Source organism: Phyllobates terribilis, unplaced genomic scaffold, assembly GCF_046119375.1.
Source record: "Phyllobates terribilis strain yellow unplaced genomic scaffold, ASM4611937v1 Scaffold_9__5_contigs__length_417890890, whole genome shotgun sequence".
In the NCBI taxonomy this organism is placed as follows: domain Eukaryota; kingdom Metazoa; phylum Chordata; class Amphibia; order Anura; family Dendrobatidae; genus Phyllobates; species Phyllobates terribilis.
The window spans coordinates 190,391,228-190,418,731 of record NW_027362769.1 but is presented as its reverse complement, the minus strand read 5'-3'; the positions used below and the strand labels follow the sequence as shown (position 1 = coordinate 190,418,731).

Genomic DNA, 27,504 nt, shown 5'->3' with positions numbered 1-27,504 from the left:
CTGCCGGTTGCTGTTGGGGGGTGTAACACGCCGGCCCCCGCTGATGGTCTATTCCACTTAGAGGGCGTTTACGTCTTCAGTATGTTTATTGCTGGGATGTGTTTATATTGAGAGCTGCGCTGTGTGAACAGACGTTTTATCCAGCATTTGGCTGCAGCTCCTCTGACGATCGATGGGTTTCCATGGTTACAGACTGCACCCGGTTCCTGCAGTTGTATTGCGCCACCTCCTGGACACTGCTGGATCTGACCACAGGGCTTGTGTGTAGTTTGTAACCACGGAGACACATGGGGCCGCAGGAGTTGTCATGGGCGCGCTGCTGCTCCGTGTATGATATCACACGGCTTCGATGTGTCGGTCGCCATTACCGGCTGCGGCCCAAGAGTCGGGTCACCTCTGCTTCATCCATCACAGCTGTGTTGGGTGTCAGTCTATACTGCTGTTCTGGCATTCTTTTCATGAACCAGGATGCACAGGCTGAGCAGCTACAATAACCCCACGGGAGCAGAGGATTGTGGATGATCCCTGGCGCAGTGGGGAGCGTTCCAGGCGATGTTTAACCCTTTCCTGCACGGTGCCTGTGGCGGCCGGGATCAGAGATCTAACATTGGCTGTAGTGATGGCTGGAGCTCGCGGTTCTGCGCTCGGCGTCCGTCTGTCTCATCAGGATGAAGCGCTCGGCCACGCAGTGAGCGGTCAGACGCGCCTCGGGGTCGTGGTCCCAGCACTCGCTGATGGTGTCACACAGGACGTCCAGACCCTGGAAGGAAGGTCAGAGGTCAGCGACGTGTGAGGGCTGGAGCTCGCCCCGAATCTCTGGTGACCCTCCGCAGCCTCACCGCGTGGCCCCTCCAGCTGGTGGGAATGTCCGGCCGCCCCCGTCCGCGTAACACGACGTCCCGCATGGTCTCCACACACGGCGGCTCCTGGACCATCGACCCAAAGGGCAACTCGTAATTCTTCACCTCTGTGAGAGTAAAGACATCAGTAAGTAAAGGGGCGTCCCGCTTGCGGACCGCTGCCCCGCCTGCGGACCGCTGCCCCGCCTGCGGACCGCTGCCCCGCCTGCGGACCGCTCACTTCTCATTTACCCTCAGCACCTCGTTTATTCCTGCAGTGTGAAAAAAAAATGGAAACAGTCAACATGCTGCTGACTGATCTCATGAGGACACATGTACGCTGCTCACTAACATGTCTAAAAGCTGCAGCGGAGCCAATGTACACAGGAGAGGCTGGCGGAAAGCGCCGTCAGTCAGCGGCCAAAACCTTTGTAAGGACATGTGGGGTGGGGGGGTGTTGCATGGCTGGGGAAGGGGTCAGGTCCTGAGCAATCGTAGGCGTGGTATCGATCTGTCTAAGGGCTCTTTCACATGTCCGGATATTTCTGGTACTGAAAAAACAGTACCGGAAATGTCCGTGTGCCGCATCAGTATCACATGTATCGGCGCCTGGGAGTCAGTGTACAGTCAACGCTGTTCCCAAGCATCGGGTGCTGGATGCTGCCCTCATCATTGTCCCCTACGGCACTGCGATCAGCGCGAGCAAGGGACAATGTTGAGAGTAGTAATCTGCTCCCGCTGTGTCCTTATGTAAAAATAAGAATAAAATAAAAAAAATCCTCATACTGACCTGTCCTGAGTGTCTCCTGCCTGCTGTAACTCATCTGACCGCTCACGCCGGGGAGAATGACAGCGAGCTCGCCAAGCGGCGTCCGGTCACTCAGTGCCGCTCTGGGGCTCGCTCGCTTAGCGAGTCATTCTCCCCGGCTCCTCGGCGTGAGCGGTCAGGTGGATTACAGCGGGGGACACTTAGGACAGGCGAGTGTGAGGATTTTTTTAATTTTATTCTTATTTTTACAGCGGGAGCAGAATACTACTCTCATCATTGTAAAAATAAGGCTGCGCGGCCCTCGCTGATAGGGTGCAACTCCAATATAATGTAAAAGGAATTTGGCACTCCAGAAAAAATTGATGCAACGTGAAATTTTATTATATACAAGATCTCCACTTGTTTAGCAAATGCTTGTCCCTTGCTCGAACTGATTGCAGCACCGGCACGGGACAATGATGAGGGTAGCGTTAAGCACCCGGTGCTTGGGAACAGCACGAACTGAACCGCCGATTCCCAGGCATCGGTACGTGTCACAATGATGCCACGCGGATGTCATCTGTGTACTCCTGTGTGGGACATTTTGCGGCCCGTGCTGCGAGAAAAAAACTGACATGTCAGCGTGTTTTGCCCACGTGTCAGTGTCTCCAGTACGTGTGGAAACTGACACCACAAAACACTGACGTGTGAAAGAGGCCTGAAAGGCAGTATTGGACACTGAGGATTACTCTGCTTATCTGGGGTAGTGCACTCCAAATAACCACAGCAGCACGAGAGAAATCCAGGAGACTGGGCCGGAGGTTCAGATTACAGAGGATGCTTATCTTAGATAACTAGCAGAACTCAGAGCGCGTGTAGCGTGGCAAACAGGGCGATGCAGCAGTGTGGCACGGGGCGCAGGCTATGCAGGGACTTGCGGAGGCTATGCAGGGACTGGCGCGGGGTGGAGGCAGAGAAAATGGTGCAGGGACTGGTATGGGGTTGAGGTAGTGCAAGGACTGACACGGATGGATGCAGGGCAGGGACTGGCATGAAGCCAGAGGCTATGCAGGGACTGGCGGAGGCCAGAGGCTATGCAGGGACTGGCACGGGGTGGAGGCGATGCAGGGACTGACATGGGCGGACACAGGGCAGGAAGTGGCAGAGGATGTGTGGACTGGCAGTGGCATTGCAGGGACTGGCAGAGGATATGCGGGGACTGGCACAGGGCGGAGGCTATGTGGGGACTGGCACAGGGCGGAGACATTGCAGGGACTGGCGGAGGCTATGTAGGGACTGGCATGGGGCGGAGGCGATGCAGGGACTGACACGGGCGGACACAGGGCAGGGAGTGGCAGAGGATGTGTGGACTGGCAGAGGCTATGCAGGGACTGGCACAGGGCGGAGGCTATGCAGGGACTGGCATGGGGTGGAGGCTATGCAGGGACTGGCACAGGGCGCAGACATTGCAGGGACTGGCGGAGGCTATGCAGGGACTGGCACGGGGCGGAGGCATTGGAGGGACTGGCGGAGGAAATGCAGGGACTGGCACGAGGCGGAGGCTATGCAGGGATTGGCACGGGGCGGAGGCTTTGCAGGGACTGGCACAGGGCGGAGGCATTGCAGGGAATGGCGGAGGCTATTCAGGGACTGGCACGGGGTGGAGGCATTGCAGGGAATGGCGGAGACTATGCAGGGACTGGCACGGGGCGGAGGCATTTCAGGGACTGGCGGAGACTATGCAGGGACTTTCACGGGGCGGAGGCATTGCAGGGACTGGCGGAGGCTATGCAGGGACTGGCACAGGGCAGAGGCATTGCAGGGACTGGCGGAGGAAATGCAGGGGCTGGCATGAGGCGGAGGCTATGCAGGGATTGGCACGGGGTGGAGGCTATTCAGGGACTGGCACGGGGCGGAGGCTTTGCAGGGAATGGCACGGGGTGGAGGCTATTCAGGGACTGGCACAGGGCGGAGGCTTTGCAGGGAATGGCGGAGGCTATTCAGGAACTGGAACGGGGCGGAGGCATTGCAGGGAGTGGCGGAGGCTATGCAGGGACTGGCACAGCGCGGAGGCATTGCAGGGACTGGCGGAGGCTATGCAGGGACTGGCACAGGACAGAGGCATTGCAGAGACTGGCACGGGACGGAGCCATCGGTGCTCCTCCTGGACAGACACAGAAGCCTGGTTGATGCTGCACCCAAAGTTGATCACAGAGGGGATGAGGAGAATGAATTGGAGACGATCAGTGTTTTTGTGGTCTCCTTGGTGAGAACAGAGCGGGTCTGGATGTTTTTGAGGTGCAGGTACCATCAGTGATTGAGGAGAGACTCTAAAACATAATCCTGGGGGACCCCAACATCCAGGGGAGATCCAAGAGAGCGCAGGATCGCAGAGGCCGGGTGCGCAGAGCAGGAGCTGGTGCTCTATGGTGTTGGGCGCAGCAGAGATCCAGAGCACTCCCCACCCCCATTACTGTTCCTGCTGGCTCTGCACATCGGGACTTTCTAGCTGCTGAAAAGACTACAACTCCCAGCATGTCAGGGTGTCAACTAAAGAGTCACAGTTCGGAGAGTGTTGCCCCCGCTGAAAACTGCAGCCCCTGCATGATAATGTAGGATCCGCTGAGAAACACAGGAGCCTGAGCTTATAGCAAAACTATCAGGAGTCCCCAAGAGCCTCACCTACAGCCTCACACCGGGATGCCATCTCCCACAAAACCAGAGCCAAGGAGTAGACGTCCATCTGCTTGAACGACTCCATATCCTCCAGGTTCACCCGGGATTCGAGGACCTCAGGGGCCATATAGCGGGCCGTCCCCACCTGTACAGGACATAGAGGGTCTACATAAGCCGGGGCGTGATATAGAGGTTAACAGGTGAGCATTCTGTATATAGTGAGGCCTCACCTCCCATATACCTTCAGATACTTAGTCCTGAAATCAAAGCACCGAGGAGAAGTGGTGGATGATGGGGATCACCGGACAGAGACGTCACCGATCTGCACGTGGTGGAAACATGGACATTATCGCAACCTCTGGATTCTGTCCGGGGTCTGAGCCTCATGCGGAAAATCCCGACACCTCCAGCCTCGGCTGCTGTCACTGACGTCATTAATGGTCGGCTGAGGAATGTGGCATTATCCATGTCGTCTCCAGACCGATCCACAGCCATCACTGCATCCAAGATAAAAGCCGGACTCATCACTGAAGAAGACAGACATCCATTCCAGCCTCCATTGCCGTCTTTATCTGCACCATAATGGCCTTTGAGAGCAGTGCCCTTAGGTCAATGAAGAGGCCTTCACAAGGTCCTAATCCCGGGTTTATGGTGGAGGGCACATAATGTGCGGTAGCTGGACCCCTCGAGTCTTCATTCCCGGTCCCTAACAGCTCGGGGTCAAATTGATCTGGTGGTGGACCCAGTGTGTGCGGCCATTTCTACAAAGTGTCCCAGGAACCGTTTTCCAAACAACACCAGGCTGCATTTTCCTCGTACTACTGTGAGCGCCTGCATGGCCTAAACCTGCTCCCGTGGCTGCTGCATTTCCAGACTTGTCTCCATCATTGGTCTGTGATTACACAGTAGTTGCCGGCAACGTCTCCGGACTTGTCTCCATCGAGCACATCGGGGACGTCATTGGTCGGTGATTACACAGGAGTTGCCGGCAGCGTCTCCTGACTTGTCTCCATCGAGCACATCGGGGACATCATTGGTCAGTGATTACACAGGAGCTGCTGGCAGCGTCTCCGGACTTGTCTCCATCCAGCACATCAGAGACATCATTGGTCGGTGATTACACAGGAGCTGCCGGCAGCGTCTCCGGACTTGTCTCCATCCAGCACATCGGGGACGTCATTGGTCGGTGATTACACAGGAGCTGCCGGCAGCATCTCCAGACTTGTCTCCATCCAGCACATCGGGGACGTCATTGGTCGGTGATTACACAGGAGCTGCCGGCAGCATCTCCAGACTTGTCTCCATCCAGCACATCGGGGATGTCATTGGTCGGTGATTACACAGGAGCTGCTGGCAGCGTCTCCAGACTTGTCTCCATCCAGCACATCGAGGACGTCATTGGTCGGTGATTACACAGGAGCTGCCGGCAGCGTCTCCGGACTTGTCTCCATCCAGCACATCGGGGACGTCATTGGTCGGTGATTACACAGGAGCTGCTGGCAGCGTCTCCAGACTTGTCTCCATCCAGCACATCGGGGACGTCATTGGTCGGTGATTACACAGGAGCTGCCGGCAGCGTCTCCAGACTTGTCTCCATCCAGCACATCGGGGACGTCATTGGTCGGTGATTACACAGGAGCTGCTGGCAGCGTCTCCAGACTTGTCTCCATCCAGCACATCGGGGACGTCATTGGTCGGTGATTACACAGGAGCTGCCGGCAGCGTCTCCAGACTTGTCTCCATCCAGCACATCGGAGACGTCATTGGTCGGTGATTACACAGGAGCTGCCGGCAGCGTCTCCAGACTTGTCTCCATCGAGCACATCAGGGACATCATTGGTCGGTGATTACACAGGAGCTGCCGGCAGCGTCTCCGGACTTGTCTCCATCCAGCACATTGGGGATGTCATTGGTCGGTGATTACACAGGAGCTGCCGGCAGCGGATCCTGGTGATTTGTACATTCAGCGGCAGAGCCTTCCTCAGACGACCATTAATAACCTCAGTGGCATTAGCCAAGGCCGGAGGTGCCGGGATTTCTGCTCGAGGCTCAGACCCCGGACAGGAGAATCCAGAGATTCTTCACTATGTGCAGATTAGTGACGTCCGGTCATTTCTATCATTCACTGCTTCTCCTTCTTGGTGTTGATAATCCAATATTGAGCGTTGTATAATGTGACATCATCACACGTCTCATATTATGACATCACCACCCCCGGCTCACCCTGGCCAGGAGTAAGTGCTTTGCCTTGCACTGTCTCCTGGCGGTTGACTTCTCATCTCACCTGTCCGCTGTTGGCAAAGTCTTCAGCTGTAAGCGCCGGGTCCAGCCGGAGGGCGATGCCAAAGTCACACAGTGCGCACTCGGAGTTATTCTTCACCAGGATGTTGCTGCTCTTGATGTCGCGATGAGCTATGGCCACCTTAGAGGTACCACACGGTGTGTAGTCGCTGTGCAGATGGGCCACGCCACTTACAACAGAGCCAGCCATGTCCAGCAAAGACTTCCAGCTAAGGCGGTGGCGGGTCAAGTAGTCCTTGAGGTTGCCCCTGGCGTGGTACTCTGTGATGATCCAGTATTCCTTGTGCGTGCCGCTGCTGCGCTCCTCTAAGGTGATGAACTGGAGCACATTCTCATGCTTCAGGTTGGCGTCGGTGAAGATGTTGCTCTCGTTCCTCCAGGAGCAGTATTCTTGGGCAGGGAAGATCTTTACGGCCACCGTCTCGTAGTGCCCGGACTTCGCGTGCTTCAGCTTGGCTCTCCACACCTCAGCGAAGCGCCCCTTCCCTACACGGAGGTCGAGCTGTATGGGGAGCAGCTCGGTGTTGTGGTTAATGCTGTTGGCGCAGGCGGTGCTGATATTACACTGGGAGGAGGACATCAGAGAAGAGGACAATCGGCAGGAGTGCTGTCTGAGCCTCCGGCTGGGTAACGGGACGCTGCCGCCACTGTGCGCTGCTCTCTTCGGCCATGACTTCGACCTCTTCCTCAGCCTATGGATACGGTAAAAGTAGAAGAGGCCGGTGACTGTAATCGCCAGCAGGAAAGGAGGAAGCAAACTGATGGCAGCCACTGGCACGGCCTCCCGGCTCTGAAGCAGCGAGTAACCTGGAGAAAGACGGGAAATGTGAGAAAGCAAGAAGAAAACATCAAGAAAGCGGAGAAGATCAGCTCCATTACACTGCACCGACCCTCCCACCATCGCACCAGTTCTTACTCAGTCCCTCCATCATCACATTCTCAGTGCAGGGGAGAAATCTGGAAGCACTGACGGCCCCAGGTGCAGGGACTCTTTACAGTCACTGCGGCGTCTTCAGTCGTGTTCTGCTTTCTGTCCTTGGTCAGGTTCAGTTCCAGGGACTCAGACACTGACGAATCTTCCTTCACCTTCAGAAGATCCGATGCTGATACTGAGGCAACTCATTACCCTCCGTCCTATCAGTTACTGCAGCGGGACACCGAATCCGAGCAGAAGATAGAGATACAGGCGCATCTCACTAAATTACAATATCATCAAAAAGCCGATCCCCGCAGCTCCCGATGCAGCACGTACCCGATCCCCGCAGCTCCCGATCCAGCACGTACCCGATCCTCGCAGCTCCCGATCCAGCACGTACCCGATCCCCGCAGCTCCCGATCCAGCACGTACCCGATCCCCGCAGCTCCCGATCCAGCACGTACCCGATCCTCGCAGCTCCCGATCCAGCACGTACCCGATCCTCGCAGCTCCCGATCCAGCACGTACCCGATCCTCGCAGCTCCCGATCCAGCACGTACCCGATCCCCGCAGCTCCCGATCCAGCACGTACCCGATCCCCGCAGCTCCCGATCCAGCACGTACCCGATCCCCGCAGCTCCCGATCCAGCACGTACCCGATCCCCGCAGCTCCCGATCCAGCATGTACCCGAGTACAGGGATACATCCAGAAAGCGTGCGGAGATACAGGTGCATCTCAGTAAATTACAATATCATCAAAAAGTTCATTTATTTCAGTTCTTCAATACAAAAAGTGAAACTCTTATATTATATAGAGTCATTACACACAGAGGGATCTATTATATAGAGTCATTACACACAGAGGGGTCTATTATATAGAGTCATTACACGCAGAGCGATCTATTATATAAAGTCATTACACACAGAGTGATCTATTATATAGAGTCATTACACACAGAGGGATCTATTATATAGAGTCATTACACACAGAGGGGTCTATTATATAGAGTCATTACACGCAGAGCGATCTATTATATAGAGTCATTACACACAGGGATCTATTATATAGAGTCATTACACGCAGAGGGATCTATTATATAGTCATTACACACAGAGGGATCTATTATATAGAGTCATTACACACAGAGGGATCTATTATATAGAGTCATTACACGCAGAGGGATCTATTATATAGAGTCATTACACACAGGGATCTATTATATAGAGTCATTACACGCAGAGGGATCTATTATATAGTCATTACACACAGAGGGATCTATTATATAGAGTCATTACACACAGAGGGATCTATTATAAAGAGTGATTACACACAGAGGGATCTATTATATAGAGTCAATACACATAGAGGGATCTATTATATAGAGTCATTACACGCAGAGGGATCTATTATATAGAGTCATTACACGCAGAGGGATCTATTATATAGAGTCGTTACACGCAGAGGGATCTATTATATAGAGTCGTTACACGCAGAGGGATCTATTATATAGAGTCGTTACACGCGGAGGGATTATATAGAGTCGTTACACGCGGAGGGATCTATTATATAGAGTCGTTACACGCGGAGGGATCTATTATATAGAGTCGTTACACGCGGAGGGATCTATTATATAGAGTCGTTACACGCGGAGGGATCTATTATATAGAGTCGTTACACGCGGAGGGATCTATTATAGAGTCGTTACACGCGGAGGGATCTATTATATAGAGTTGTTACACGCGGAGGGATCTAATATATAGAGTCGTTACACGCAGAGGGATCTATTATATAGAGTCGTTACACGCGGAGGGATCTATTATATAGCGTCGTTACACGCGGAGGGATCTATTATATAGAGTCGTTACACGCGGAGCGATCTATTATATAGAGTCGTTACACGCGGAGGGATCTATTATATAGAGTCGTTACACGCAGAGTGATCTATTATATAGAGCCGTTACACGCTGAGCGGTCTATTATATAGAGCCGTTACACGCGGAGGGATCTATTATATAGAGTCGTTACACGCGGAGGGATCTATTATATAGCGTCGTTACGCGCGGAGCGGTCTATTATATAGAGCCATTACACGCAGAGGGATCTATTATATAGAGTCATTACACACAGGGATCTATTATATAGAGTCATTACACGCAGAGGGATCTATTATATAGAGTCATTACACGCAGAGGGATCTGTTATATAGAGTCATTACACACAGAGGGATCTATTATATAGAGTCATTACACACAGGGATCTATTATGTAGAGTCATTACACGCAGAGGGGTCTATTATATAGAGTCATTACACGCAGAGGGATCTATTATATAGAGTCATTACACACAGAGGGATCTGTTATATAGAGTCATTACACACAGAGGGATCTGTTATATAGAGTCATTACACAGAGGGATCTATTATATAGAGTCATTACACACAGAGGGATCTGTTATATAGAGTCATTACACACACAGCGATCTGTTATATAGAGTCATTACACACAGGGATCTGTTATATAGAGTCATTACACACAGAGGGATCTGTTATATAGAGTCATTACACACAGAGCGATCTATTATATAGAGTCATTACACACAGAGGGATCTGTTATATAGAGTCATTACACACAGAGGGATCTATTATAAAGAGTCATTACACACAGAGGGATCTATTATATAGAGCCGTTACACGCAGAGGGATCTATTATATAGAGTCGTTACACGCGGAGGGATCTATTATATAGAGTCGTTACACGCGGAGGGATCTATTATATAGCGTCGTTACACGCAGAGCGGTCTATTATATAGAGCCGTTACACGCAGAGGGATCTATTATATAGAGTCGTTACACACAGGGATCTATTATATAGAGTCGTTACACGCAGAGGGATCTATTATATAGAGTCATTACACGCAGAGGGATCTATTATATAGAGTCATTACACGCAGAGCGGTCTATTATATAGAGTCATTACACGCAGAGGGGTCTATTATATAGAGTCATTACACGCAGAGGGATCTATTATATAGAGTCATTACACGCAGAGGGGTCTATTATATAGAGTCATTACACGCAGAGGGGTCTATTATATAGAGTCATTACACGCAGAGGGGTCTATTATATAGAGTCATTACACGCAGAGGGATCTATTATATAGAGTCATTACACGCAGAGGGATCTATTATATAGAGTCATTACACGCAGAGGGATCTATTATATAGAGTCATTACACGCAGAGTGATCAATTATATAGTCATTACACGCAGAGGGATCTATTATATAGAGTCATTACACGCAGAGGGATCTATTATATAGAGTCATTACACGCAGAGGGATCTATTATATAGAGTCATTACACGCAGAGGGATCTATTCTATAGAGTCATTACACACAGAGAGATCTGTTATATAGAGTCATTACACACAGAGGGATCTGTTATATAGAGTCATTACACACAGAGGGATCTGTTATATAGAGTCATTACACAGAGGGATCTATTATATAGAGCCGTTACACGCGGAGGGATCTATTATATAGAGTCGTTACACGCGGAGGGATCTATTATATAGAGTCGTTACACGCGGAGGGATCTATTATATAGCGTCGTTACACGCAGAGCGGTCTATTATATAGAGCCGTTACACGCAGAGGGATCTATTATATAGAGTCGTTACACGCAGAGGGATCTATTATATAGAGTCGTTACACGCAGAGGGATCTATTATATAGAGTCATTACACGCAGAGCGGTCTATTATATAGAGTCATTACACGCAGAGGGGTCTATTATATAGAGTCATTACACGCAGAGGGATCTATTATATAGAGTCATTACACGCAGAGGGGTCTATTATATAGAGTCATTACACGCAGAGGGGTCTATTATATAGAGTCATTACACGCAGAGGGGTCTATTATATAGAGTCATTACACGCAGAGGGATCTATTATATAGAGTCATTACACGCAGAGGGATCTATTATATAGAGTCATTACACGCAGAGGGATCTATTATATAGAGTCATTACACGCAGAGTGATCAATTATATAGTCATTACACGCAGAGGGATCTATTATATAGAGTCATTACACGCAGAGGGATCTATTATATAGAGTCATTACACGCAGAGGGATCTATTATATAGAGTCATTACACGCAGAGGGATCTATTATATAGAGTCATTACACGCAGAGGGATCTATTCTATAGAGTCATCACACGCAGAGGGATCTATTCTATAGAGTCATCACACGCAGAGCGATCTATTATATAGAGTCATTACACGCAGAGGGATCTATTATATAGAGTCATTACACGCAGAGGGGTCTATTATATAGAGTCATTACACGCAGAGGGGTCTATTATATAGAGTCATTACACGCAGAGTGATCAATTATATAGAGTCATTACACGCAGAGGGATCTATTATATAGAGTCATTACACGCAGAGGGATCTATTATATAGAGTCATTACACGCAGAGGGATCTATTATATAGAGTCATTACACACAGGGATGTATTATATAGAGTCATTACACACTGAGGGATCTATTATATAGAGTCATTACACACAGAGGGATCTGTTATATAGAGTCATTACACACAGAGCGATCTATTATATAGAGTCATTACACACAGAGGGATCTGTTATATAGAGTCATTACACACAGAGGCATCTATTATATAAAGTCATTACACGCAGAGGGATCTATTTCACGTGTTTATTTCTGTTAATGTTGATTATTATGGCTTACAGCCAATGAAAACACAAAAGTCATTATCTCAGTAAATTAGAATAATTAACAAAAAACACCTGCAAAGGCTTCTGAAGCGTTTAAAAAGGTCCCTTAGTCTGTTGCAGTAGGCTCCACAATTATGGGGAAGACTGCTGACGTGACAGATGTCCAGAAGGCAGTCATGGACTCACTCCACAAGGTCCCAGAGTCTGGAGGAAGAGTGGAGAGGCCACAATCCAAGCTGCTGGAGGTCTACTGTGAAGTCTCCACAATCAGTGATGGTTTGGGGGGCCATGTCATCTGCTGGTGGAGGTCCACTGGGTTTTATCAAGACCAAAGTCAGCGCAGCCGTCTACCAGGACATTGTACAGCACTTCATGCTTCCCTCTGCCGACTAGCTTTATGGAGATGGAAATGTCATTCTCCAGCAGGACTTGGCCCCTGTTCACACGGCCAAAAGTACCAACACCTGGTTTACACACAACAGGATCACTGTGCTTGATTGGCAGCAAACTCGCCTGACCTTAACCCCATAGAGGATCTATAATAGAGAATCTATGGGGTATTGTCAAGAGGAAGATGAGAGACCCCAGAACCCCACAATGCAGACGAGCTGAAGGCGGCTATCAAAGCCACCTGGGCTTCCATAACCCCTCAGCAGCCACAGGCTGATCCCTCCATGCCACAGGCTGATCCCTCCATGCCACAGGCTGATCGCCTCCATGCCACAGGCTGATCGCCTCCATGCCACAGGCTGATCGCCTCCATGCCACAGGCTGATCGCCTCCATGCCACAGGCTGATCGCCTCCATGACACAGGCTGATCGCCTCCATGACACAGGCTGATCCCTCCATGCCACAGGCTGATCGCCTCCATGCCACAGGCTGATCCCTCTGTGTGTAATGACTCTATATAATAGATCCCTCTGTGTGTAATGACTCTATATAATAGATCCCTCTGCGTGTAATGGCTCTATATAATAGATCCCTCTGCGTGTAATGGCTCTATATAATAGATCCCTCTGCGTGTAATGACTATATAATAGATCCCTCTGCGTGTAATGACTCTATATAATAGATCCCTCTGCGTGTAATGACTCTATATAATAGATCCCTCTGTGTGTAATGACTCTATATAATAGATCCCTCTGCGTGTAATGGCTCTATATAATAGATCCCTCTGCGTGTAATGGCTCTATATAATAGATCCCTCTGCGTGTAATGACTATATAATAGATCCCTCTGCGTGTAATGACTCTATATAATAGATCCCTCTGCGTGTTATGACTCTATATAATAGATCCCTCTGCGTGTAATGACTCTATATAATAGATCCCTCTGCGTGTAATGACTCTATATAATAGATCCCTCTGTGTGTAATAACTCTATATAATAGATTCCTCTGTGTGTAATGACTATATAATAGATCCCTCTGCGTGTAATGACTATATAATAGATCCCTCTGAGTGTAATGACTCTATATAATAGATCCCTCTGTGTGTAATGACTCTATATAATAGATCCCTCTGTGTGTAATGACTCTATATAATAGATCCCTCTGTGTGTAATGACTCTATATAATAGATCCCTCTGTGTGTAATGACTCTATATAATAGATCCCTCTGTGTGTAATGACTCTATATAATAGATCCCTCTGCGTGTAATGACTCTATATAATAGATCCCTCTGCGCGTAATGGCTCTATATAATAGATCCCTCTGCGTGTAATGACTCTATATAATAGATCCCTCTGTGTGTAATGACTCTATATAATAGATCGCTCTCTGTGTAATGGCTCTATATAATAGATCCCTCTGCGTGTAATGACTCTATATAATAGATCCCTCTGTGTGTAATGACTCTATATAATAGATCCCTCTGTGTGTAATAACTCTATATAATAGATCCCTCTGTGTGTAATGACTCTATATAATAGATAGATCCCTCTGCGTGCAATGACTCTATATAATAGATCGCTCTGCGTGTAATGACTCTATATAATAGATCGCTCTGCGTGTAATGACTCTATATAATAGATCTATCTGCGTGTAATGGCTCTATATAATAGATCCCTCTGCGTGTAATGACTCTATATAATAGATCCCTCTGCGTGTAATGACTGTATATAATAGATCCCTCTGCGTGTAATGACTGTATATAATAGATCCCTTTGGGTGTAATGACTATATAATAGATCCCTCTGTGTGTAATGACTCTATATAATAGATCCCTCTGTGTGTAATGACTCTATATAATAGATTCCTCTGTGTGTAATGACTCTATATAATAGATTCCTCTGTGTGTAATGACTCTATAGAATAGATCCCTCTGTGTGTAATGACTCTATAGAATAGATCCCTCTGTGTGTAATGACTCTATATAATATATCCCTCTGTGTGTAATGACTCTATATAATAGATCGCTGTGTGTAATGACTCTATATAATAGATCCCTCTGTGTGTAATGACTCTATATAATAGATCCCTCTGTGTGTAATGACTCTATATAATAGATCCCTCTGTGTGTAATGACTCTATATAATATATCGCTCTGTGTGTAATGACTCTATATAATAGATCCCTCTGTGTGTAATGACTCTATATAATAGATCGCTGTGTGTGTAATGACTCTATATAATAGATCGCTCTGTGTGTAATGACTCTATATAATAGATCCCTCTGTGTGTAATGACTCTATATAATAGATCCCTCTGTGTGTAATGACTCTATATAATAGATCCCTCTGCGTGTAATGACTGTATATAATAGATCCCTCTGCGTGTAATGACTGTATATAATAGATCCCTCTGTGTGTAATGACTCTATATAATAGATCCCTCTGTGTGTAATGACTCTATATAATAGATCCCTCTGTGTGTAATGACTCTATATAATAGATCCCTCTGTGTGTAATGACTCTATATAATAGATCCCTCTGCGTGTAATGACTGTATATAATAGATCCCTCTGCGTGTAATGACTCTATATAATAGATCCCTCTGTGTGTAATGACTCTATATAATAGATCGCTCTCTGTGTAATGGCTCTATATAATAGATCCCTCTGCGTGTAATGACTCTATATAATAGATCCCTCTGCGTGTAATGACTATATAATAGATCCCTCTGTGTGTAATGACTATATAATAGATCCCTCTGTGTGTAATGACTCTATATAATAGATCCCTCTGTGTGTAATAACTCTATATAATAGATCCCTCTGTGTGTAATGACTCTATATAATAGATAGATCCCTCTGCGTGCAATGACTCTATATAATAGATCGCTCTGCGTGTAATGACTCTATATAATAGATCGATCTGCGTGTAATGACTCTATATAATAGATCTATCTGCGTGTAATGGCTCTATATAATAGATCCCTCTGCGTGTAATGACTCTATATAATAGATCCCTCTGCGTGTAATGACTGTATATAATAGATCCCTCTGCGTGTAATGACTGTATATAATAGATCCCTTTGGATGTAATGACTATATAATAGATCCCTCTGTGTGTAATGACTATATAATAGATTCCTCTGTGTGTAATGACTCTATATAATAGATTCCTCTGTGTGTAATGACTCTATAGAATAGATCCCTCTGTGTGTAATGACTCTATAGAATAGATCCCTCTGTGTGTAATGACTCTATATAATATATCCCTCTGTGTGTAATGACTCTATATAATAGATCCCTGTGTGTAATGACTCTATATAATAGATCCCTCTGTGTGTAATGACTCTATATAATAGATCCCTCTGTGTGTAATGACTCTATATAATAGATCCCTCTGTGTGTAATGACTCTATATAATAGATCGCTCTGTGTGTAATGACTCTATATAATAGATCCCTCTGTGTGTAATGACTCTATATAATAGATCGCTGTGTGTGTAATGACTCTATATAATAGATCGCTGTGTGTGTAATGACTCTATATAATAGATCGCTCTGTGTGTAATGACTCTATATAATAGATCCCTCTGTGTGTAATGACTCTATATAATAGATCCCTCTGTGTGTAATGACTCTATATAATATAGGAGTTCCACTTTTTGTATTGAAGAACTGAAATAAATTAACTTTTTGATGATATTCTAATTTAGTGAGATGCACCTGTATCTCCGCACGCTCTCTGAATGTATCCCTGTACTCGGGTACGTGCTGCATCGGGAGCTACGGGGATCGGGTACGTGCTGGATCCGGAGCTGCGGGGATCGGGTACGTGCTGGATCCGGAGCTGCGGGGATCGGGTACGTGCTGGATCCGGAGCTGCGGGGATCGGGTACGTGCTGGATCCGAAGCTACGGGGATCGGGTACGTGCTGGATCCGGAGCTACGGGGATCGGGTACGTGCTGGATCCGGAGCTGCGGGGATCGAATACGTGCTGGGTCGGGAGCTGCGGGGATCGGGTACGTGCTGGATCCGGAGCTGCGGGGATCGGGTACATGCTGGATCCGGAGCTGCGGGGATCGGGTACGTGCTGGATCCGGAGCTGCAGGGATCGGGTACGTGCTGGATCGAGTACGTGCTGGGTCGGGAGCTGCGGGGATCAGGTACGTGCTGGATCCGGAGCTGCGGGGATCGGGTACGTGCTGGATCCGGAGCTGCGGGGATCGGGTACGTGCTGGATCCGGAGCTGCGGGGATCGGGTACGTGCTGGATCCGGAGCTGCGGGGATCGGGTACGTGCTGGGTCGGGAGCTGCGGGGATCGGGTACATGCTGGGTCGGGAGCTGCAGGGATCGGGTACATGCTGGATCCGGAGCTGCAGGGATCGGGTACATGCTGGATCCGGAGCTGCGGGGATCGGGTGCGTGCTGGATCCGGAGCTGCGGGGATCGGGTGCGTGCTGGGTCGGGAGCTGCGAGGATCGGGTACGTGCTGGATCCGGAGCTGCGGGGATCGGGTACGTGCTGGGTCGGGAGCTGCGGGGATCGGGTACGTGCTGGATCCGGAGCTGCGGGGATCGGGTACGTGCTGGGTCGGGAGCTGAACCTTTTCAAAATTATTTAATTAAATAATTGTCAGTTATTGAGTCGGTGACAATGGAGGAAATTATGAAATATGTGAAGTTGGAAGCTAAAGCTGAATTTCATCATCATCATCATCACTGCAGTCAGAGCAATTCTGTGGTCGCTATGTACCACAATTATGGCGATAGTGTTACTATTCAGCGGTATTATATATATACACATCTCCCAGAGCGTCCACAAGGCACTCTGCCGTCTCCCCCTCCCATGATCCTGTGCGCTGGTCGGGGTACACCGGGTGCCGTGCCGTCTCCCCCCTCCCATGATCCTGTGCGCTGGTCGGGGTACACCGGGTGCCTCGCCGTCTCCCCCCTCCCATGATCCTGTGCGCTGGTCGGGGTACACCGGGTGCCTCGCCGTCTCCCCCCTCCCATGATCCTGTGCGCTGGTCGGGGTACACTGGGTGCCTCGCCGTCTCCCCCCTCCCATGATCCTGTGCGCTGGTCGGTGTACACCGGGTGCCTCGCCGTCTCCCCCCTCCCATGATCCTGTGCGCTGGTCGGTGTACACCGGGTGCCTCGCCGTCTCCCCCCTCCCATGATCCTGTGCGCTGGTCGGTGTACACCGGGTGCCACGCCGTCTCCCCCCTCCCATGATCCTGTGCGCTGGTCGGGGTACACCGGGTGCCTCGCCGTCTCCCCCCTCCCATGATCCTGTGCGCTGGTCGGGGTACACCGGGTGCCGCGCCGTCTCCCCCCTCACATGATCCTGTGCGCTTGTCGGGGTACACCGGGTGCCGCGCCGTCTCCCCCCTCCCATGATCCTGTGCGCCGGTCGGGGTACACCGGGTGCCGCGCCGTCTCCCCCCTCCCATGATCCTGTGCGCCGGTCGGGGTACACCGGGTGCCTCGCCGTCTCCCCCCTCCCATGATCCTGTGCGCTGGTCGGGGTACACCGGGTGCCGCGCCGTCTCCCCCCTCCCATGATCCTGTGCGCTGGTCGGGGTACACCGGGTGCCGCGCCGTCTCCCCCCTCCCATGATCCTGTGCGCTGGTCGGGGTACACCGGGTGCCTCGCCGTCTCCCCCCTCCCATGATCCTGTGCGCTGGTCGGGGTACACCGGGTGCCGCGCCGTCTCCCCCCTCCCATGATCCTGTGCGCCGGTCGGGGTACACCGGTTGCCGCGCCGTCTCCCCCCTCCCATGATCCTGTGCGCTGGTCGGGGTACACCGGGTGCCTCGCCGTCTCCCCCCTCCCATGATCCTGTGCGCCGGTCGGGGTACACCGGGTGCCGCGCCGTCTCCCCCCTCCCATGATCCTGTGCGCTGGTCGGGGTACACCGGGTGCCTCGCCGTCTCACCATCGCTCTGGTTGTAGAAGATGAGTTTGTCATTGCACTCCTGCTCCTCCACGCAGCCACAGATATAGAGGAGCTGAGACTCGACCGCCATCGCCTGCATCACGCACCGCGCCGTGTTGTACCTGGGCAGCGGGATGTTCTCCAGGGGAAGCTGAGGGTGGTGGCAGAGGGTCGACACCCGGACGCTGCCATTGTGCTGCTTCCTGCAAGAGAAGAGTCACATCATCCCCGACCCGACAACAACGGGGCCCCCAGAGGACAGGTGAGGAACAGCAAGACATGGCTGAACCGTGGCCACCTGTGATCACAAGTCACAACCAGAGCTGCAGTCACATCATGTCTTATACTCCAGTCACATCCACGATGTAACAGCAGAATAGTGACTGCAGCTCTGGAGGTGACTGGAGGATAAGACCTGATGTAACAGCAGAATTGGGGTGCATGTGCTGACATCTGGACGAATGGGGCAGATGATGGGAGTAGAGCACAGGAGAATGAGAGCAGCGGCTCCTCACCAGACGGTGACGCAGATCTCCTCGGGGGTCTCGCAGTAGGAGCTCAGGCTGCAGTTCGTGTAGCAGATTCCCCCCTCACAGACCGGGTGAGAGTGATCGCACCATTTACACAGGTTGGTCCGTGTGTGGCGATGAGCGGCCGCCAAAGACACTGCGGGGAGAGAGCACCGAATTATCACAGAGCCAACCCCACCCTGTCCTCCGGGGACTGCTGCACCGTGTACGCCACCGAGCCACCGGGCGCCAGCTGCCCGGAGTGACATCACATATTATCCTCCAGAGCTGCACTCACCATTCTGCTGTTACATCATGTCTTATCCTCCAGTCACCTCCAGAGCTGCAGTCACTATTCTGCTATTACATCACGGCTTATCCTCCAGTCACCTCCAGAGCTGCGGTCACTATTCTGCTATTACTTCACATATTATCCCCCAGTCACCTCCAGAGCTGCACTCACTATTCTGCTGTTACATCACAACTTATCCTCCAGTCACCTCCAGAGCTGCAGTCACTATTCTGCTATTACATCACGGTTTATCCTCCAGTCACCTCCAGAGCTGCACTCACCATTCTGCTGTACATCATGTCTTATCCTCCAGTCACCTCCAGAGCTGCAGTCACTATTCTGCTGTTACATCATGTCTTATCCTCCAGTCACCTCCAGAGCTGCAGTCACTATTCTGCTGTTACATCACATATTATCCTCCAGTCACCTCCAGAGCTGCAGTCACCATTCTGCTGTTACATCACATATTATCCTCCAGTCACCTCCAGAGCTGCAGTCACCATTCTGCTGTTACATCACAACTTATCCTCCAGTCACCTCCAGAGCTGCAGTCACCATTCTGCTGTTACATCACAACTTATCCTCCAGTCACCTCCAGAGCTGCAGTCACCATTCTGCTGTTACATCACAACTTATCCTCCAGTCACCTCCAGAGCTGCGGTCACCATTCTGCTGTTACATCACAACTTATCCTCCAGTCACCTCCAGAGCTGCGGTCACTATTCTGCTATTACATCATGGCTTATCCTCCAGTCACCTCCAGAGCTGCAGTCACTATTCTGCTATTACATCACATATTATCCCCCAGTCACCTCCAGAGCTGCAGTCACTATTCTGCTGTTACATCACAACTTATCCTCCAGTCACCTCCAGAGCTGCACTCCCTATTCTGCTGTTACATCATGTCTTATCCTCCAGTCACCTCCAGAGCTGCAGTCACTATTCTGCTATTACATCACGGCTTATCCTCCAGTCACCTCCAGAGCTGCGGTCACTATTCTGCTATTACTTCACATATTATCCCCCAGTCACCTCCAGAGCTGCAGTCACTATTCTGCTATTACTTCACATATTATCCCCCAGTCACCTCCAGAGCTGCAGTCACTATTCTGCTGTTACATCACAACTTATCCTCCAGTCACCTCCAGAGCTGCAGTCACTATTCTGCTGTTACATCATGTCTTATCCTCCAGTCACCTCCAGAGCTGCAGTCACTATTCTGCTATTACATCACGGCTTATCCTCCAGTCACCTCCAGAGCTGCACTCACCATTCTGCTGTTACATCATGTCTTATCCTCCAGTCACCTCCAGAGCTGCAGTCACTATTCTGCTGTTACATCGTTTCTTATCCTCCAGTCACCTCCAGAGCTGCAGTCACTATTCTGCTGTTACATCACATATTATCCTCCAGTCACCTCCAGAGCTGCAGTCACCATTCTGCTGTTACATCACATATTATCCTCCAGTCACCTCCAGAGCTGCAGTCACCATTCTGCTGTTACATCACAACTTATCCTCCAGTCACCTCCAGAGCTGCGGTCACTATTCTGCTATTACATCACGGCTTATCCTCCAGTCACCTCCAGAGCTGCACTCACCATTCTGCTATTACATCACGTCTTATCCTCCATTCACCTGAAGAGCTGCGGTCACTATTCTGCTGTTACATCATGTCTTATCCTCCAGTCACCTCCAGAGCTGCAATCACTATTCTGCTGTTACATTGTGTCTTATCCTCCATTCACCTGAAGAGCTGCGGTCATTATTATGTGGGCTGAAAAACATGATGTTCAACCAAAATTGTGATCGCAGCTCTGGAGGTGATCGCAGCTCTGGAGGTGATCGCAGCTCTGGAGGTGATCGCAGCTCTGGAGGTGATCGCAGCTCTGGAGGTGATCGCAGCTCTGGAGGTGATCGCAGCTCTGGATGTGACCGCAGCTCTGGATGTGATCGCAGCTCTGGATGTGACCGCAGCTCTGGAGGTGACTGCAGCTCTGGAGGTGACTGCAGCTCTGGAGGTGACTGCAGCTCTGGAGGTGACTGCAGCTCTGGATGTAACTGCAGCTCTGGAGGTGATCGCAGCTCTGGAGGTAACTGCAGCTCTGGAGGTGATCGGAGCTCTGGATGTAACTGCAGCTCTGGATGTGATCGCAGCTCTGGAGGTGACTGCAGCTCTGGAGGTGATCGCAGCTCTGGATGTGATCGCAGCTCTGGATGTGACTGCAGCTCTGGATGTGACTGCAGCTCTGGAGGTGATTGCAGCTCTGGTTGTGACTGCAGCTCTGGAGGTGATCGCAGCTCTGGAGGTGACTGCAGCTCTGGAGGTGACTGCAGCTCTGGAGGTGATTGCAGCTCTGGTTGTGACTGCAGCTCTGGATGTGATCGCAGCTGTGGAGGTGACTGCAGCTCTGGAGGTGACTGCAGCTCTGGATGAGACTGCAGCTCTGGAGGTGATCGCAGCTCTGGTTGTGACTGCAGCTCTGGATGTGACTGCAGCTCTGGAGGTGATCGCAGCTCTGGATGTGACTGCAGCTCTGGATGTGACTGCAGCTCTGGATGTGACTGCAGCTCTGGAGGTGACTGCAGCTCTGGAGGTGACTGCAGCTCTGGAGGTGATCGCAGCTCTGGATGTGATCGCAGCTCTGGATGTGACTGCAGCTCTGGATGTGACTGCAGCTCTGGATGTGACTGCAGCTCTGGATGTGACTGCAGCTCTGGATGTGACTGCAGCTCTGGAGGTGATCGCAGCTCTGGATGTAACTGCAGCTCTGGATGTGACTGCAGCTCTGGATGTGACTGCAGCTCTGGAGGTGATCGCAGCTCTGGATGTGACTGCAGCTCTGGATGTGACTGCAGCTCTGGATGTGACTGCAGCTCTGGATGTGATCGCAGCTCTGGATGTGACTGCAGCTCTGGAGGTGATCGCAGCTCTGGATGTGACTGCAGCTCTGGATGTGACTGCAGCTCTGGATGTGATCGCAGCTCTGGAGGTGATCGCAGCTCTGGATGTGACTGCAGCTCTGGAGGTGATCGCAGCTCTGGAGGTGACTGCAGCTCTGGATGTGACTGCAGCTCTGGAGGTGATCGCAGCTCTGGATGTGACTGCAGCTCTGGAGGTGATCGCAGCTCTGGAGGTGATCGCAGCTCTGGAGGTGATCGCAGCTCTGGAGGTGATCGCAGCTCTGGAGGTGATCGCAGCTCTGGATGTAACTGCAGCTCTGGATGTGACTGCAGCTCTGGATGTGACTGCAGCTCTGGAGGTGATCGCAGCTCTGGATGTGATCGCAGCTCAGGATGTGACTGCAGCTCTGGATGTGACTGCAGCTCTGGATGTGATCGCGCACTCTTTAGCTCTGACTCCGCTGTTCTCTCTTGTTATTTTGTGCTGTTTTCGTTCCAGTAACATCTGGCGCCGCTCGTCTCCTTATGGCAGATTATTGTGGCGCCGCGCTCAGCTGCCATTAATTAGAGTTTTGATGAGGATGTGGCTCGTTATAACATCTATTAACCGTCTCAGACCCGCGGAGCAGGAAAAGATCCTAGAAAATCACCAAATCCACGATCTGTATCATGTGAAGAGGAAGCCGCAGACAAAACAGAAATATAAAGTGCAAAGCAAAAGTCTTCACCCCCCAGATGTTTCCTGAGCAGTCACAGCGCTCTGCAAATATGAAGTATTATCCTCCCTGCAGGGGTGAAAGCAGGACGGCGGAGGCCAAACCCTGAAATCCCTGCAAACCCCAAAGCAACCAAAAGACACGTGACGAACCTGTCCTGTACTGATCCTGAGTTACAGCCTGTATTATACTCCAGAGCTGCACTCACTATTCTGCTGGTGCAGTCACTGTGTACATACATTACATTACTGATCCTGAGTTACAGCCTGTATTATACTCCAGAGCTGCACTCACTATTCTGCTGGTGCAGTCACTGTGTACATACATTACATTACTGATCCTGAGTTACATCCTGTATTATACTCCAGAGCTGCACTCACTATTCTGCTGGTGTAGTCACTGTGTACATACATTACATTACTGATCCTGAGTTACATCCTGTATTATACTCCAGAGCTGCACTCACTATTCTGCTGGTGCAGTCACTGTGTACATACATTACATTACTGATCCTGAGTTACATCCTGTATTATACTCCAGAGCTGCACTCACTATTCTGCTGGTGCAGTCACTGTGTACATACATTACATTACTGATCCTGAGTTACCTCCTGTATTATACTCCAGAGCTGCACTCACTATACTGCTGGTGCAGTCACTGTGTACATACATTACATTACTGATCCTGAGCTACCTCCTGTATTATACTCCAGAGCTGCACTCACTATACTGCTGGTGCAGTCACTGTGTACATACATTACATTACTGATCCTGAGTTACCTCCTGTATTATACTCCAGAGCTGCACTCACTATTCTGCTGGTGCAGTCACTGTGTACATACATTACATTACTGATCCTGAGCTACCTCCTGTATTATACTCCAGAGCTGCACTCACTATACTGCTGGTGCAGTCACTGTGTACATACATTACATTACTGATCCTGAGCTACATCCTGTATTATACTCCAGAGCTGCACTCACTATTCTGCTGGTGCAGTCAGTGTGTACATACATTACATTACTGATCCTGAGTTACAGCCTGTATTATACTCCAGAGCTGCACTCACTATTCTGCTGGTGCAGTCACTGTGTACATACATTACATTACTGATCCTGAGTTACAGCCTGTATTATACTTCAGAGCTGCACTCACTATTCTGCTGGTGCAGTCACTGTGTACATACATTACATTACTGATCCTGAGTTACATCCTGTATTATACTCCAGAGCTGCACTCACTATTCTGCTGGTGCAGTCAGTGTGTACATACATTACATTACTGATCCTGAGTTACAGCCTGTATTATACTCCAGAGCTGCACTCACTATTCTGCTGGTGCAGTCACTGTGTACATACATTACATTACTGATCCTGAGTTACAGCCTGTATTATACTTCAGAGCTGCACTCACTATTCTGCTGGTGCAGTCACTGTGTACATACATTACATTACTGATCCTGAGTTACATCCTGTATTATACTCCAGAGCTGCACTCACTATTCTGCTGGTGCAGTCACTGTGTACATACATTACATTACTGATCCTGAGTTACATCCTGTATTATACTCCAGAGCTGCACTCACTATTCTGCTGGTGCAGTCACTGTGTACATACATTACATTACTGATCCTGAGTTACCTCCTGTATTATACTCCAGAGCTGCACTCACTATTCTGCTGGTGCAGTCACTGTGTACATACATTACATTACTGATCCTGAGTTACATCCTGTATTATACTCCAGAGCTTCACTCACTGTTCTGCTGGTGCAGTCACTGTGTACATACATTACATTACTGATACTGAGTTACATCCTGTATTATACTCCAGAGCTGCACTCACTATTCTGCTGGTGCAGTCACTGTGTACATACATTACATTACTGATCCTGAGTTACCTCCTGTATTATACTCCAGAGCTGCACTCACTATTCTGCTGGTGCAGTCACTGTGTACATACATTACATTACTGATCCTGAGTTACATCCTATATTATACTCCAGAGCAGCACTCACTATTCTGCTGGTGCAGTCACTGTGTACATACATTACATTACTGATCCTGAGTTACATCCTGTATTATACTCCAGAGCTGCACTCACTATTCTGCTGGTGCAGTCACTGTGTACATACATTACATTACTGATCCTGAGTTACATCTTGTATTATACTCCAGAGCTGCACTCACTATTCTGCTGGTGCAGTCACTGTGTACATACATTACATTACTGATCGTGAGTTAGATCCTGTATTATACTCCAGAGCTGCACTCACTATTCTGCTGGTGCAGTCACTGTGTACATACATTACATTACTGATCCTGAGTTACATCCTGTATTATACTCCAGAGCTGCACTCACTATTCTGCTGGTGCAGTCACTGTGTACATACATTGCATTACTGATCCTGAGTTACCTCCTGTATTATACTTCAGAGCTGCACTCACTATTCTGCTGGTGCAGTCACTGTGTATATACATTACATTACTGATCCTGAGTTACCTCCTGTATTATACTTCAGAGCTGCACTCACTATTCTGCTGGTGCAGTCACTGTGTATATACATTACATTACTGATCCTGAGTTACATCCTGTATTATACTCCAGAGCTGCACTCACTATTCTGCTGGTGCAGTCACTGTGTACATACATTACATTACTGATCCTGAGTTACATCCTGTATTATACTCCAGAGCTGCACTCACTATTCTGCTGGAGCATTCACTGTGTACATACATTACATTACTGATCCTGAGTTACCTCCTGTATTATACTCCAGAGCTGCACTCACTATTCTGCTGGTGCAGTCACTGTGTACATACATTACATTACTGATCCTGAGTTACCTCCTGTATTATACTCCAGAGCTGCACTCACTATTCTGCTGGTGCAGTCACTGTGTACATACATTACATTACTGATCCTGAGTTACCTCCTGTATTATTCTCCAGAGCTGCACTCACTATTCTGCTGGTGGAGTCACTGTGTACATACATTACATTACTGATCCTGAGTTACATCCTGTATTATCCTCCAGAGCTGCACTCACTATTCTGCTGGTGCAGTCACTGTGTACATACATTACATTACTGATCCTGAGTTACATCCTGTATTATACTCCAGAGCTGCACTCACTATTCTGCTGGTGCAGTCACTGTGTACATACATTACATTACTGATCCTGAGTTACCTCCTGTATTATACTCCAGAGCGGCACTCACTATTCTGCTGGTGCAGTCACTGTGTACATACATTACATTACTGATCCTGAGTTACATCCTGTATTATACTCCAGAGCTGCACTCACTATTCTGCTGGTGCAGTCACTGTGTACATACATTACATTACTGATCCTGAGTTACCTCCTGTATTATACTCCAGAGCGGCACTCACTATTCTGCTGGTGCAGTCACTGTGTATATACATTACATTACTGATCCTGAGTTACATCCTGTATTATACTCCAGAGCTGCACTCACTATTCTGCTGGTGCAATCACTGTGTACATACATTACATTACTGATCCTGAGTTACATCCTGTATTATACTGCAGAGCTGCACTCACTATTCTGCTGGTGCAGTCACTGTGTACATACATTACATTACTGATCCTGAGTTACATCCTGTATTATACCCCAGAGCTGCACTCACTATTCTGCTGGTGCAGTCACTGTGTACATACATTACATTACTGATCCTGAGTTACATCCTGTATTATACTCCAGAGCTGCACTCACTATTCTGCTGGTGCAGTCACTGTGTACATACATTACATTACTGATCCTGAGTTACATCCTGTATTATACTCCAGAGCTGCACTCACTATTCTGCTGGTGCAGTCACTGTGTACATACATTACATTACTGATCCTGAGTTACATCCTGTATTATACTCCAGAGCTGCACTCACTATTCTGCTGGTGCAGTCACTGTGTACATACATTACATTACTGATCCTGAGTTACATCCTGTATTATACTCCAGAGCTGCACTCACTATTCTGCTGGTGCAGTCACTGTGTACATACATTACATTACTGATCCTGAGTTACCTCCTGTATTATACTCCAGAGCTGCACTCACTATTCTGCTGGTGCAGTCACTGTGTACATACATTACATTACTGATCCTGAGTTACATCCTGTATTATACCCCAGAGCTGCACTCACAATTCTGCTGGTGCAGTCACTGTGTACATACATTACATTACTGATCCTGAGTTACATCCTGTATTATACTCCAGAGCTGCACTCACTATTCTGCTGGTGCAGTCACTGTCTCAGTATGGATGTGTTACTCGCAGTATTCTATGGTTTTGGAGGGTTAGTTACTTACAGTACATGATGAGGGTGGTGGTCCCACCACAGACCCCCATGCTGTAAGTTTCAGGTCATTGATCCTGGAGATTTCTGAGCAGAATCCTTCCACCTCCTTCATCTGCAGCGTTTGTGAAGACAGAAAAAGGAACCAGCTGTGGAGAAAATCCCCGGCCAAGGAGGGCGGAGCAGAGAGACGGACAACGCTGCAGACTGTCGCCCT

General features: G+C 49.3%; 1 protein-coding gene across 2 annotated transcripts; it reads right to left on the bottom strand.

The window, feature by feature from the left end:
• Positions 1-67: 67 nt before the first annotated feature.
• Positions 68-27,504, bottom strand: LOC141161963 (TGF-beta receptor type-2-like). Of its 2 annotated transcripts, XM_073647549.1 has the most exons (7): positions 27,301-27,504; positions 19,066-19,216; positions 18,551-18,753; positions 6,548-7,371; positions 4,270-4,408; positions 840-967; positions 68-760 (listed from the first exon to the last, which is right to left on the bottom strand). In XM_073647549.1, exons 1-7 carry the CDS (start codon positions 27,338-27,340, stop codon positions 602-604), a joined length of 1,644 nt encoding a protein of 547 aa, XP_073503650.1. In that variant the 5' UTR covers positions 27,341-27,504; the 3' UTR covers positions 68-601. The 2 variants fall into 2 exon arrangements, with proteins under 2 accessions (XP_073503650.1, XP_073503651.1); XM_073647550.1 differs by lacking the exon at positions 19,066-19,216 and having other exon boundaries at positions 27,301-27,453.

What these genes read in the sequence shown, in the direction of transcription:
- LOC141161963 (XM_073647549.1), bottom strand. Translation starts at nt 27,340, where the DNA reads ATGGGGGTCTGTGGTGGGACCACCACCCTCATCATGTACT. An exon ending in CACCACCCTCATCATGTACT is followed by an intron (nt 19,217 to 27,300) that starts GTAAGTAACTAA and finishes CTCTCCCCGCAG; the next exon opens with TGTCTTTGGCGGCCGCTCAT. An exon ending in CCAGCTGGAGGGGCCACGCG is followed by an intron (nt 761 to 839) that starts GTGAGGCTGCGG and finishes CCTTCCTTCCAG; the next exon opens with GGTCTGGACGTCCTGTGTGA.